We start from the raw sequence: 14,860 nt of genomic DNA, 5'->3' as shown, positions 1-14,860 counted from the left end.
CAAAGTATGCTATCTAACAGATTAGACTCACATACACTTGGTGGTTGTTTCAGTAATTCAGAGCTGAGGGGTGCTGATGCACACAGCTGATCCTCTTTCCCACTTACTAATCCACAAGACAAAAGATGGGGAAATCTCATTAGCAGCAAAAGTGACAATAATCCACGGAAAGAGAGAAATCCACTCTCTATAAGGGAGCTTTCTTTTTCCTAGGAACAACTCCTTCCACTAGTGAGCTGAAATACTGATGCTTTCAATCTCTGCCTGGGCCTCGGGCCACTTATGTAAGCCCCTTTTGAATGAAAGCTAATGGAGCTCATGCCAGAGAACTTTCCTCTGTTCCACCTTTCCTTCTTGCCAAGAAATAAACTTGCAAATGTGAAGATTTCCCTCTCCTATTCTGGACCAAGTTTAAGCTCAGGATACCTCTCTGCACAGAAAGACAAAACTCATCAGAAGAGGACTTATACCTTTCGAAATCAAGGTGAGCATAGTATGAGCACATAAAATGGAAAGATGTGATCCTGTTCTTATTCCCATTTGAACCAAGAGGATGGCTGCTGCACGTGTGTAAAATATAAAGATGTGCTCAGAAGGGGCCTATGCCCAATTTAGGCCCAGATTTCCTACTGGGCCAGGGCTCAGTGGTAGACCACATGCTTTGAATGAAGAACGTCAAGGAGTTCGTAGAATCATAGAGTCGGAAGAAACCCTGATGATTTATCTAGTCCAATGGTGGCCAAACTTGGCCCTCCAGCTGTTTGGGACTACAACTCCTATCATCCCTAGCTAACAGTACCAGTGGTCAGGGATGATGGGAAATGTAGTCCCAAAACAGTTGGAGGGCCGAGTTTGGCCACCACTGATGTAGTCCAAACCTCTGCAATGCAGGAATCTCAAGCATCCACAGTGAGGAAAGATCCCTACTGTATCCTCTGGAAAGCTGCTGCCAGTGTAGTTGATATTGAACCAGATGGGCCAATAGTTTGTCTCAGTATAAAGCCACTTCCTATATTCCTTTTGGTGCTGCTTCTGGTCCTCTCTTCTTGCACCTTGCACTTCCATATTACTGGCCTCCCAGTAATTCTTGGCATCCCTTTCTAATATAATAGAGATATGAAAAAGCAAGTGACTCTTTTCCGAGAGCTGCTCTAAGGCCTTGCAGATTAGAAGGGGTGCCCTATATAGCAACAGAAGGCATTCATTCATTCATTCTCTCTCTCTCTCTCTCTCTCTCTCCTTGCAAAAGGCAAAATGGAAGCAGGTACCTTAAACCCAAACGCCGACTGCAACAGACGACAACAGTCTAAGCTCATCTACTTCCTTATTTTATAATAGCTCTGAATTGCACATCAGAATGTATTAACTTTTTGAAGCCGGGGGGGGGGGGTGGATGAGAAGATAGAGATGAAAATACGGGGCAACGGGGCTTGTTGCCAAATCCAATTTTCTCAGCTGGTGTCCTCAGATACATTGTCAAGGCTGTCACTGTTCCCTTTTTTTTCATTCACACAGTTGCCTCTAGACATCCTCTTTAGAACAAAAGCGAGGAGATTTGTTTTGCCACTTCTACAGCATGCTTTCTTAAAAAGAGCTCCCAGCTACTCTATAATTAATGGGTGGGATTCAATGTCGCACTATTACAAACGTCGGATCTGCATGAGCATGAGCATTTCAGCTTGCCAGACTGAAATAATCCCCCGCCTCTCGCTGCATGCTGCTCGGGGGGGGGGGGGGAATCTCCCAACCCGCATGACCCTATTTTGAGGGGCACAAGGCAAGGAAAGTGGGGGGAGCTCTGTTGAGCACTCAAAAGCCCATGATTCAAAATCGTTCAATCTGCCCAAGGCTTTTTTTCGTTTGTTTTAGGCCTAAGCTAAATGCCAACCTGGCAGTCCCATGTTTTAAACGCAGGTCTGTCCCACCCTCATAGAAATGAGGGTGAGTGGTCCAATTTTAAGAGGAAAAGGAACACGCAGTCAAGGAATGCTAACCCCCTGCAACCTATGCCATATCCCCTCCTCAAAATTCTTTCCCTCAATACTACTTTTTCTCTGAGTTGGGCTGCAGAACCAGAAATGATCTGCATTACTGGATGGGGCCACAATTCCACACCCCTAGCCTGTTTCCCCCTCTCCCCACAAGAAATTTTTCTTTCTTTCTGCATATCTGCATTAAGCTACATGGTCTTTAATTTGAAAAGCTCAGATTTTTGGGAATCTAACCAAAAGCACAGTTCACACAAAACAATTTAGGTGACCATCCCTGCATTAAGGAGCTAGATAGCAGGTGCTGCATTGGTCTGTATCTTTGTTCAAGATCCTAATTCTTCACACACACACACACACACACAGAGAGAGAGAGAGAGAGAGAGAGAAATAACCTGATATCAACAAGGGCCCTGATCTCATAACCTTCACTTTATGCAGGGAGCTCTCATCAAGACCATACAAAGGACTCTGTGCAGAAAATTGCCTTTTGGCAATATCCCAACAACAGCAGGGGCCGCTCAAAACTCCAGACATTGGTCCAAGAACCAAACAGGCATTTTGCCCTAGTTGAGAAACACATGCACTAAGACATACCTGAGAAAATGGTTACATACAAAACCCATCTTTTTATTTCTTTTTTATTCTCTTGGAAATATTTCCCTACTTCTTTGGGGTGAAGCTATTGGAATATCTATCTATCTATCTTCCCTTCTTCTCTTCCCATGGTTCATTTTGCGTATCATAAATCCCTGGATATTTTACATAAACAAAACCATTCAGTATTCCACTATTACATCCACCAAAACTTATTTACACTGTTGAATTTATCTTAATGCTGCCAACGTTTCCAAGTGTACACAATTTCCCCCATATATTCAATAAACATTTTCCAATCTTCTTTAAACGTATGTTCTTCTTGTTCTCTTATTCTATATGTTAAGTCCGCAAGCTGCGCATATTCCATCAGCTTAAGTTGCCATTCTTCTTTAGTTGGGACCTCGCTCGTTTTCCATTTTTGGGCTAACCAGCTACAGTATTGGAAGCTTTTTACCACACTAATAAGAGCATGCAGAGCAGTTCCCTAACCAGTCAAGCCAGAGGATCACACCACACTAATAACAACATAAGAGAAGTCCATCGAAAGAAGAGCCCATAAGAAGCCCCATCTACTCCATATTGCACTTCCTACAGTGGCCAACCAAATACTTCTGAGAAGTTCAGAAGTAGGGCATGGAAGGAACAGTCCTCCCTTTCTGTATCTCCCATTCAAATGATATTTTAGAGAACTGCTGCCTCTGAACCAGAGAGTTCCCCATAGCTATTGTGACTACACAGCCATCTGTCACTCACAACAGGGTCTTGATAAAACGTGGGGGCTAAAACTGATCCACAAGGTCCCTAGATGGTAGAAAACAACACTACATTACCAAAACAAAATAAAAATAAAAATAAAAATAGTTTATTAACCTGCGTTCCTTTACACAAAAAATCAAAAAGGAAATTACTTGGTCATGTTTCTTGCTAAGAAATCCTTCCTACAGATCTCGCCCATTCCTGGAAAGTGGTTGATTCTCTGGCGGGATAAAAGAGGGGAAGACATACGTTAGGGAAGAGTCAGCAATAAAACTTACCAGAATTTATTTTAAACTTGTAACAAAATCAGTACCTACAAGAGACCGCTGTTAATTATGCTAGGTAGATACTGGAAATCTATTAGACAGGATGGACCTGTTTAATTATTACAGTGGTACCTTGGTTCTCAAACTTAATCTGTTCCGGAAGTCCGTTCCAAAACCAAAGTGTTCCAAAACCAAGACACACTTTCCCATAGAAAGTAATGCAAAATGAATCAATCTGTTCCAGAGTTTTAAAAGCAACCCCTAAAACAGCCATTTAACATGAATTTTACTATCTAACAAGACACAAATCCATAAAATGAAAGCAATAAACAATGTACTGCAGTCACACAATCAATCAATCAGTAGCTGAACCGGGTTCCACACAGTCACAAAAACAAAACAAGAAAGCCGCAAAAACAAAAACACAAAATAAATAGCGAAAACAGACAGAAATCAGCGGAACACTCAAAACAGAAGTGTGGCACTCAATTCGGAAGCGTAACACTCAAAACGGAGCACGTTCAGCATCTGAAAAAGGTTCGCAAACTGGAACATTTACTTCCGGGTTTGCAGTGTTTGGGTTCCAAGTTGTCTGAGTACCAAGGCGTTTGAGAACCAAGGTACCACTGTACTGGGTTTCAGGTGCTCACTCTCCACCCCACCCCACCAAGCACTGAAAGACCATATAAGAGAGCTATGGGGCTGCATGAGCTGCTCCTAACTTCTGCTGCATGCAAGAGCCATAATGCTGTGTCAAAGGAGCAATACCAAATGCAGGATCGGTTTGCACATCAATGAAATCCAGGAGACCCCTGCAAACAGGAAAGTCAACTCTTGCATCCCATTATGTCAGTAGAAGGTAATGGGTATATAATCATGAATGCACAATCAAATATACAGATTTCTACACACACAAACCAAAGTTTGAGCAATACGGAAATGTTATCATTTATTCTACTGTCCTGATCAAAGTGCCCAAGACTACCTAGTTATTTCTTCTTTGTACCTGGTAGTTTCGGAGCTCGGCAATCTTTTCCTGCTGCACAGCGCAATCACTCCAGATGAGATTTGCAGTCTCATCGTCGTCCCGAGTCTTTACATAGCCCATTTCTTCAATTACTACACGTACTGCAAGAGAGGAATAGGTACATGGGAGGGGAAATCAAACTAGACTCCCAGGGAAAGTACACATAATTTAGTCATACAGAAGTACTAGCACACAGGCTATTATTATTATTATTTAAAAAAAAACTTGTGCTGCTCACCTTGCGATATTTAATTTTGCAAATCTAATCCTGCCGATTGCATAGTTATAATCATTGTGCCGCTGGGGCTGGGAGCAAACATTAGCTTGCTAAAGGAACCGACAAGAGCTTGTCGCTCAACCAAAAATGATTGAGGAATAACTCATTTAGTTCTCAGCTGCATCTCTGACATGAGATCGGCAGCAATATGTTGGGCTGTGAAACGGGATGAGAAGGTTGACCTCACAAGCAAGGGTGATTTCTGTCTAGGCATAAATAATCAAACAGAAATCCGTTGATGTGCGCAGAGAGGTTGGTAGAGCAATTGGTCATGTCTGACATACCAAAGCAGGGGGAGAGGTCACAGCTGTAAAACGAGCAAAGGGGAATCATAGAACTGTAGAGTTGGAAGGGTCATGTAACTCCCTGCAATTCAGGAATGTGCAGCTGTTCCATATGGGGATTGAATCTGGAAGGCATACAGGTGGCCCCGGGTTCAATCCCCAACATCTCCAGGTAGATCTGGGAGAGAACCCAGCCTGAAACCCTGGAGGGTCAGGGTACAGGTCTGCCTCAGCTGCTTCCTGTTGTTTCTTCCTGTTTCTAAAGGCCTTGACAGAGTGATGCTCGAGTCTTATGATGAAGCATCAGAAGACTCAGTTGCATTTCTACGGGCATGAAAATCTTTTTACAGAAAGGACAGCTGCCATACGACCCCCTCCAGAGAATGACGTTCTGAATGGTAATTACAGGAAGACTATTCGAATGACAGCACCCTCGTCATAAGCCCCCAAGACCTAAGATCTAATTTCCTGTGACTAAACTCAGAAGGTAAAAAGCCAACCTCTGGCCCAGCAAGAAATGAGCTCTCTGCTCTTTTGCAAGCCATGTGTAAAATTAATGTGAAATGGGTGAGGCGTTGGGCTTAATGCATTGTGAGTAGTCCTGTTAAATGTTAGGCGCTGGAATGATTTAACAGAAGGCACTTAACGCACACATTCCAGCAAATGTGCGAGCTCTTGCAGAACCAGGACTAAGCCTTTAAGCAGCTATTCTCTCTCGGGTGACATTTCAACCAAGCATAAATAAACCAGAGTTTTTAGGGCGCTAAGACTGGCTGCTGACTCTGCATCCAAAACATCTGGAAGTGCGACTCATACAGCAAACGTTGACGCAGGCTGTAGGCCTGATCAGTGCCTGGGTGGGGAAATATTAGGAGTTTCATAAAGGCAGTCTGGGTTTATAGAATCATAAGAGTTGGAAGGGACTCTGAAGATCATCTCGTCCAACCCCCTGCAATTCAGTTAATACTCAAGTGTCCCATATGGGGATCAAACCTACAACTTTGGCATTAGCAGCACCATGCTCTAACCAACTGAGCTATTCTCTCAGTGGCTAATAGGTTTTTAATCTTAAATTTGTATACCACCCTTCATCCGAAGATCCCAGGGTGGTTCATCAATTCCCTAAGAACGTAATAAGTTCAGACCAAAAATCCGAGTAGCTCGGTTATTTCTCACAGTAGCCAACCAGATGCCCATGGCAACCCACAAGCACAATAGCAATAGTATCACGTTCTATCATACTTTGACCTGGAAGCTTTTTTAGCTATGTAACTTTCCTTGCTCCATCCACTTTTCTTTATTCTTATCACATAATTTAACTGTAAGGTAAGCAGAATATGTAGCTTGCTACCAATCTCATATTTTGTGCCAGCAACATTCGCAGTGATTGCTCCGTGTTTTTTCTTCTCTCTGACTTTCCTCCTTATTGTGCTTTGGTAAGGCAGCTCCGAGCTCAAAGTCAGAGAAGAGGTCCCTTGGTTATCTGTTTAAAAATAGGGAGGGGGGGGAAATAAAATGCTAGATCACCATCGCAAAGTTCTCGCAAGCAAACAACAAAAGGTGAACTGAACACACAGGTAAGTTTCTTTGTCGCCTGGTCTTAGGAGGCATAACGAAAGTACAAAAACCAAATTAAAAAGGGAGGACTTCCCTTTGGTTTGGGCCGATAAGGTATTGCAAACATCTTGGAGCAATTTACAGCTCACTCAGTCTCAGTCCTGCTCCAATGAGATTGCAGGCGCAGGACTATTTTATAATTTTAGATGCATGCCCAAGACTATTTCAGGTGCCCAGGCCTTTTTCTGAATGGCATTTTTAAATTACAGGTCCACAGCTCACCTTCCAGTCTTGTACCGTAAGTTTTATTTTATTCTTTTGGGTAAACATGTTGCACTTTCGTTTTTCTACACACCTCTCTGAGTTAATATAACGTGACCGTTTTGTAAAATCTCTTAAAATACAAATTAGAATACACCTTGGTCATACGAAGGAACAGTGAGACCGTGTATGGTTCTCCCACTGTGTATACACAGCGTAAGCATGGGAACACGGTGTATATGCGTGTACATCAGGAAGCACATAATTCAGGTAACCCTGGAACTACCCACTCCCACCCCCCTTTTAAATTGAAAGAATGGCAGGGATCAGAAATGTGCTTCGTGCCACGCATTATGACATATGCAGTAGAGGAGGTGCATGTGCGCTGACCAATCCCGTACAGTGGTACCTCGGGTTAAGTACTTAATTCGTTCCGGAGGTCCATTCTTAACCTGAAGCACCACTTTAGCTAATGGGACCTCCTGCTGCCGCTGCGCCGCCAGAGCACTTTTTCCGTTCTTAAGCGGAGTTCTTAACCTGAAGCGTACTCAACCTGAAGCATACTTAACCCGAGGTACCACTGTACATGGCATTGGCAGGACGTGGAATTTTGCACCGTCCGTCTTTGACCAAATATAACCAAGATACGAGGCTTTTTGCAAGATGGCAGCCTACCTCCTTCATTGGGCAAGGATGGCATGGTCACTGGTACGGTGCAATAGCTGAGCCCAAATCCTGCTGCACGCACTCAGGAAACTTCAAAGGCCCTCCAAGCCAGTTCTCTGAAAGCTCTTGTCATACCATGTCAGTTCAAGACTGTGGCGAAACTCAGTTCCGAAAAAGAAACAGGTGCCTGCGTTGAATAAAGACATGAACCCATTACGAATAACTATGGACAAAGCAAAATGCAAGGTTAGAAAGCAGTGGGTTTTTGTTTTTAAAAAGGTACAGATTAAGAATCGGATCACTAGTCGAAGGAAGAGAACCTTCAGATCCAACCCATAAACTTTAAGGGGGAATTTTCCAAAACGTGTTCCGGTGTTTATTGCGTTAAAATTTGATCTCACGTATTGTTTTAGAAAAGACATGCAGAATAATCATTACAGCCACTAAATTATCCGGATGTTACCCAGCATAGTTGAAGGCTGGGTGTCTAAGGAAGGTCTGAACCAGCCGAAGACCATTGACCTACTCTTGAGTAAAACTTAGCTGACTACCACCCATGGGCATTCTCTTTATCCCACGGTTACATCAAGTAGCATTGTGCAAAAAATGTAGCTATGATGTAAAAGTGCCAACACCTCTCAAATTCAAGCCACGGCCAATTTAAACTTGCTACATGGTCACAGGAAGGGAGGCGAAACCCCATAGCTATCGGGAAAGAAACCACTTTCTTGCTAACATGACAGATTAATACTGATGACAGAAGCTCTCCTATGCTCCTGACTGATGCATAATATATTACAGTTTTAAAAGGGTAGGAGGAATGCCATGTATTTAGTGCATTACAAACCACAGTGCTTTTCTGGCCAGTTATGGACTTGACTGCACATACTACCAATAGCTTATCTGGACTATAAACAAAAAAGCTTGCAGATGACAAGGAACAGGCACTCGAGGAACAGCTACAGAATGGCATTAATGTAAATGATGAGCAGGGAAAAACTTGGCCTCTTCCACTGAAGTGCATGGGATGCCATCGACACAGCCTATTTTGTTCATTCAGGAGGATTAAAAATATACAAGGGGTAGGTGAACATAATGCACATCAGCACTGGGGCAGAAAGCTCCATTCTCTATTAAATCTTCAGCTCTCTGAAAAAGCTTCCAGAAAGAGAATTGAGTCTTCTAAGATTCCCACACATGATACAGGTACTTGACTCACTTTTGCCTCTGGTAAAAAGCTTTTGCGTTGTTTCAGAAGCCCACAGACGACAGAGGGACAAAAGTAAGATGTGTGTTGTTTGCCACAGAAAACCATGATGCTGCTCTCTTGCCACTTCCAACTCTGCCTCCAGTCTTAATCAGCATGCAACAGTGCCAAGTTAGGAGATGTTGGCTTGGTCTCTGGACATTCATGTTGGATTATTAAGCTGAGATGTGCAGAAGCCTTGTGCCACTCCTTACCACCACCATAGTATGCCATGGTTGAAGACTTCCTGGAATAAATTACCGTATTTTCCCATTATGTCCAAACCAGAACACTATGGTTTCCAGGACTGAAGGAAAGCAGGATTTGAAACCATCATTTCAGATCACAATTTGCTCCAAAACAGTTTGGACATAATGGGCAACCAAGGTTAATTAACCTGGGAACTCTTCAACCATGGAATACCAAAAAGGGAGGGTGAAAGCAGTGACGTGAAAAGGGAGTATGCAAGCACAGGGCTCGTGAATATCTTGACTTATTAGGCAAAGATAGATCTCCAAGCTGGATTAGCTACAAACAAACCATGGTTAGCTGGGTCAGAAGTAAAACAAATGAACTAACCCAGCTAAACAAACCATGGCTTATACACAGTGAGAGAAGAGGTATGACAACCTGACTTTGGGCCAATACATTATCTTGCCTCCCTCTCCAAGTTGCTAGAACCAGGCAAAGGCCAGAGAATGTCTCTCCAGAGCATTTCTGATAAGGTCTTGGGCTGGGTCAAATTATTTGATTGTTGAGATCTGCACTTCCAGGGCCAAGCCCACCCAAAATGTAATCACATGGCATATGCAATATCAGGCTAATCTGAGAAAGGATTTCAGCAATGCATATTTGGAAGGCAATCCAGTAACAACTGGCCTTTCAACTGATTCGTTTTAATGGAACACATTGCAAATAAGCCAGCCATTCTTAGAACATCACCTTGGCTATTTTTGCAAAGGGTTTCATGTTTTCAGTTGCTGCCAGCAGATTGCAGGAACGACATAATCATTGTGATTCAACTCATTAGTTTGAAAAGTGTTGATTATGTAACAAAAGAAAAAAATCAGAACAGCTGCTAACAAGCAGCCTTTCCTTGTCCTTGGAGACATAGTTCCTACACCCAACTGCAATAAGGTCCTAACTAGAAAAAAATATTGGTGAGCCATTTTTAGATGGCCCATTCCTTTAATTCCACCCAGCCCCAGCCCCCACAAATGCACCAAAGTGAATTGGATTGGGACAGCAGGACTAGGAGGGGTGGGGTTATAATTTCCCTTTATATTGTTTTCCTAAAGTGTAGTATTATAGGGCTGGACTAGGACTTGGAAGACCAGGATTTTCCCCACTCAGCCTTGAAGCTAACCGGTTGACCATGAAGCTAACCGGTTGACTCAGTCTTCACAGCATTATTGTGATGATAAAATGGTGAACAGGAGAACAGTGCACATCATCAAGAGGTCCTTGGAGGAAAGGTGGGATATGAATGTCATCATCACCATCACCAACTTTATCCCAAAGACATTTTTTGAAGCTCCAGCCCCAATTGTTTGCTCCAGTATCACTTAATCAGAGGTATATAATTTTATTAAGTTTTCTGTTTTACAATTTAAAACACTCATTTTACCTCTTCAAGATATCAATGACTTCCCTTCTTCTCTTTCCATGGTTCATTCTACATACCATAAATCCCTGCATATTTTACAAAAATTATACCACTCATTATTCCATTATTGCATCCATCTAAACTTGTTTAACAGTGTTTTCGGCTATACACAATTATTTCCCATATACTCAACAAACGTTTTCCAATCTTCTTTAAATGTATGTTCTTCTTGTTCTCTTATTCTATATGTTAAGTCTGCGGGTTGTGCATATTCTGTCAACTTAAGTTGCCAATCTTCTTTAGTTGAGACCTCACTCGTTTTCCATTTTTGGGCTAACAAAACACGGGCCACAGTAGTAGCATACATAAATAACCTGGGAATTTCAGTCTGAATTATCCCCAACAGAAAGGACTCTGGTTTAGTTTAAACATTTTTTCCAAGTCATTATGGATCATTTCCCAATACTCTTTTAGCCAGAATCAGAGGTAAACTTTGCAGACATAGGAACACACACATAAATTATTATTATTATTATTATTATTACCATTACCACCACCCACCCAACACCAGAAGGTACCAGGATGGGTCACACCAATGTAAAAATTTGGATCAGTTTAAGCTCCTGAGTTGTCTTCAATGATAAGCCCATTTAGAGCACATTGCAATCGTCCAATTTGGAAGCGACCACAGCACAGAGTACCGTAGCCAAATCATCTATGTCCAAAAGGGCTATAGCTTGATAGAGCTGGAAAAAGGAACTCCTAGTCACCAAGGCTACCTGAGCCTCCAGGGATAAGGTTGGAGCCTGTCTCCAAGCTATGGACCTGCTCCTTTCAGGGGACTGCAACCCCACCCAGAGCCGGGCATCTCACCACTTCGCAGCTTTGAGAACTCAGAACACATAACACCTCTGTCTTTTCGGGAGTCAGCTTCAATTTATGAAGCTATGAAGGTGCCTGTTCTGTGCTGGACCACTAGTCCATCTAGCTCAGTATTGCCCCCACTGACTGGCAGCAGCTCTCTATGGTTTCAATGGGGCGTCTTTCCTAGCCCTCCCTAGAGATACGGTAATAGACACTGAACCTGGAATCACCTGAAAACAGACAGGCCACACCTGGTAGCTAGCCCACATTGTCAAACCAGACTCCAAACAGGTCATATTAAAAATACTGGTGCCTTAACTGCAAAACAAATGCACGTAGGAGGGTCGAGAAAGGAATTAACTCACTTCCCTGCATTAATGGAAATGGAGGGTCTGTGTATTCAGAAACATGTGTTTCTCAACCTCAATTACCCCGAAGCAAAGCCATGAAAAATCCAGCTCAATTTACAAGCTAACTTTCTGCTGCCTCCAAGCGACAAGCAAGACGACATTGCAAGGTCCACTGGATCCGTAATTTCAAGTCACTGCAAACCCTGACCTCAGGGTGCCCAGTCTTCGTCATGCCTTGAAATGCTCAGAACTCAGCCCCATGCAGGAAGAGCCGCTCGCGAAGTTAGCAGGAAAACGTTGTGCTCATGTAGTTACTAAAACCAACATTTAAGAACAAATGTGATCTGGAGGCCGTGTATTTTTATGCACGAGGAATTCTCTGGTGCTTGGAGGAGAGAGAAACATCTCGCAATATGCCGCAAACATCTTCCATTTCAGAGGAGTCTGCTCTACCAGACAACTTTTCTTTTAAATAGATGGTAAACTTCAGTACAACGGAAGATTTGGAGCTGAGTCAAACATGCCTCTTCCACCAACACAGTTTCCCCACTGCTGATTAGGAAGCAAATTCAGAGAAGGCATTTCAAAGCGTGAGCATCTCCAAGGGTTCCCCAAAGTTTAGAGGGATGCTTAGCATTTAGCAATCGTGGCCTAACTTGCTCTGCTGTTTATCACTTGCAGGAAAGGAAAAAAGCATAATGGAAGGGGGAACCACCCAGAAAATGGCACATATACACTTTCTTTCAGGAACTTTTCTGCCTCTCTCACCCAAACCCCACCCCACGCTCAGGGTCCCTTCTTCCTTCTCCTTTCCATCCAATTTAGAACCAAAATATCACCACAGAAACAAAATATATTTCTATATATTTACCATATTGCTAATGTATTCTCTGAAGGCGAGAGCAGCTCAGTCGGTACGGCATGAGACGCTTAATCTCAGGCTCGTGAGTTTGAGCCCCACGTTGGGCAAAATATTTCTGTACCGCAGGGGGTTGGACTAGATGACCCTTGCGGTCCCTTCCAACCCTACAGTTTTCCAAATCAAAACTTGCATATGCTTTGCTACGGCTGGTGCAGCATTACAATCTGGGAAATACATAAATGCCTGCCTCAACTCGCAGCTGGACCATGTTTACACAGAAGGTAGGTCCCTTCAGGCAAGCCTCTCCTAATCAGCCACAGGCATCTGTGTGGCAATATGGCAACAACAACATAAGGTTGTCACAAGGATTACTGACACAGTATTCGTGAAACACTCTGCACGGTCAAAAGGCACTATTGAATCATTTAGGAGGAGGGTTCAACCATGCTCCAACTCAGACAATTCCAGCCCAGAAGCCCCAGGAAGACAAGATTCTCCGCAGCTCCAACAAAGTAAAAAGACTGCTGGTGTGGACTGGTCCCCTTTAACTGAAAAGGCACCTTTCGGGGAAGGCACAACTGCTCAGTCTTAAGTTTGACTGCCGCTGAAGCAACATCAGAGCTCTGCCCCGTTAGTATTCAGCCTGAACTCTGCACAAGGCAGCCTTGCTGCAATGTAAAACAGATGCAATGCCGGAACGCCAAGTAAATGGGTGCCCAAAGGCTCCTTTTTCATGAACCAATGGGGCTGGATTGACATTTTAGATGAAACGTCCTCTTCTCCCCTCCATCAAGCCTTAGCTATGATGATTAGCGCTGGCCGCTGTACAGAATGAAAGCCATAATGGCAGCCCAACGTGGGATCCTCGGAAATTATAATCTTTAAATCGCACACCATGTAGGCATAGTCAAAATCAGGCCATGGGAGTGAAAGGCATTTCTTAGAATTAAAAGAAGGAGGAGGAGGAGGAGGAGGAGGAGGAGGAGGAGGAGGAGGAGGAGGAGGAGAAGTCAGCCATTACCGCTGCCTAGGAATCTTGGTCACATGTTTAAAAATCCCTGTATTCATAAAGCAGATCTCTGAGAAGGATTTAGCTGTCAAAAACAGAGTTATTCAAACAGCCTTGCTCTATACTGGCAAAGGATGAAAGATCTGAAGGTGAGCACATCTTACGTGCTTTAGCTTCAAAATGTGCTCACTGGTGTTGGCTGCACTGCTGCCCCCAGCATTTATTTCAGAGTCTAGCAGATCGATTTTTCTAAGAACAGCATTTCTTCTTTTCACTGGTACAACCCCTTAAGAGAGCACTGCAGATACATCAAGGAGGAAGAGCATCAGCAATAACTTCTCTCTTTTCTTCTCTCCCTCCCCCTCCCTCTCTTTTAAACTAGGTCACTTTAACATACACCCACCCACCCCTCTACCAGTTTTGTGCTTTTGTCCTATTCTGCTTTCAACTTTGGAAGGAAGTAGTACTCAGTATTCGCAGGGTCAGTAAAAGGAAACCTTTTTATTAGAAGGCTCACGATTAAGCACATCAGCATTTGTGTTGCACAGATGAAGAGGAGGGTGCCATGTGGCATTGTTTGAGCTACTCAGGGCCGTCTCGTCCATAGGGGCTGGTGGCGCACTGCGCCAGGGTGCCGGGCTCCCCAGGGGCGCCCCCGCGAGCCCGCCGGCATACCGGGTGCCCCCTCCCCAACCTGCCCCCGCCCCCACGGGCAGGCTGAAAGCCAGCCTCCCGGAGCTCCAGCTGGAGCACTGGAAGGGCGCGCAAAGCCCCGTGCCGCTCCAGTGCCATGCCCCTCATCCCCCACTCGCCCACCCCCCCTACCGAGGGGCGGCCAGCGCGGGAGGGAGGCGGGCGGAGAGGCGGCACGCCGGGGGCGCCAAGGGATCGCCGCGCCACAGTGGCCGATCCCTCTAAGACGGCCCTGGAGCTACTGGAACACACTTATCTAACATACCCTCCAACATTTCTCCGATGAAAATAGCATCCTAAGGAAAAGCGGGACGCTCCGGCTTATGTAAATCCAGGACCCGTCCCTGGAAAATAGGGACACTTGGGAGGGTTTGTTCTAATTGTGTGCTGCAACCACCAGCAACACCTGCAGCCCTGCTACCTCCCTCCTCCTCCCTCTCTATCTTCATGTTTCAACATTGCTCCAGAAATGTGGAAAGAGAAAGAGGGGGGAAAGGTGGAAGAGAGAGAAAGTGACTTCTGAACACACAGAAGTGATGCAACTGTTT

General features: G+C 44.2%; 1 protein-coding gene across 4 annotated transcripts in view; it reads right to left on the bottom strand.

Annotated features, from left to right (window-relative positions):
- Positions 1–14,860, bottom strand: part of TTLL7 (tubulin tyrosine ligase like 7) — an 81,732-nt gene that overhangs the window by 54,610 nt on the left and 12,262 nt on the right. For 3 of the 4 annotated variants that reach the window (XM_033151711.1, XM_033151713.1, XM_033151712.1), the window contains exons 2-5: positions 7,692–7,869; positions 6,550–6,681; positions 4,617–4,738; positions 3,497–3,564 (exon numbers count right to left, since the gene is read on the bottom strand). In XM_033151711.1, coding sequence (XP_033007602.1) covers positions 3,497–3,564; positions 4,617–4,738; positions 6,550–6,681; positions 7,692–7,716 — 347 coding nt within the window. In that variant the 5' untranslated portion in view covers positions 7,717–7,869. The other variant, XM_033151714.1, reaches the window with a different exon arrangement.

Source organism: Lacerta agilis, chromosome 6 (genome assembly GCF_009819535.1).
Source record: "Lacerta agilis isolate rLacAgi1 chromosome 6, rLacAgi1.pri, whole genome shotgun sequence".
NCBI lineage: Eukaryota > Metazoa > Chordata > Lepidosauria > Squamata > Lacertidae > Lacerta > Lacerta agilis.
This window is presented reverse-complemented; position numbering and strand designations above follow the sequence as displayed.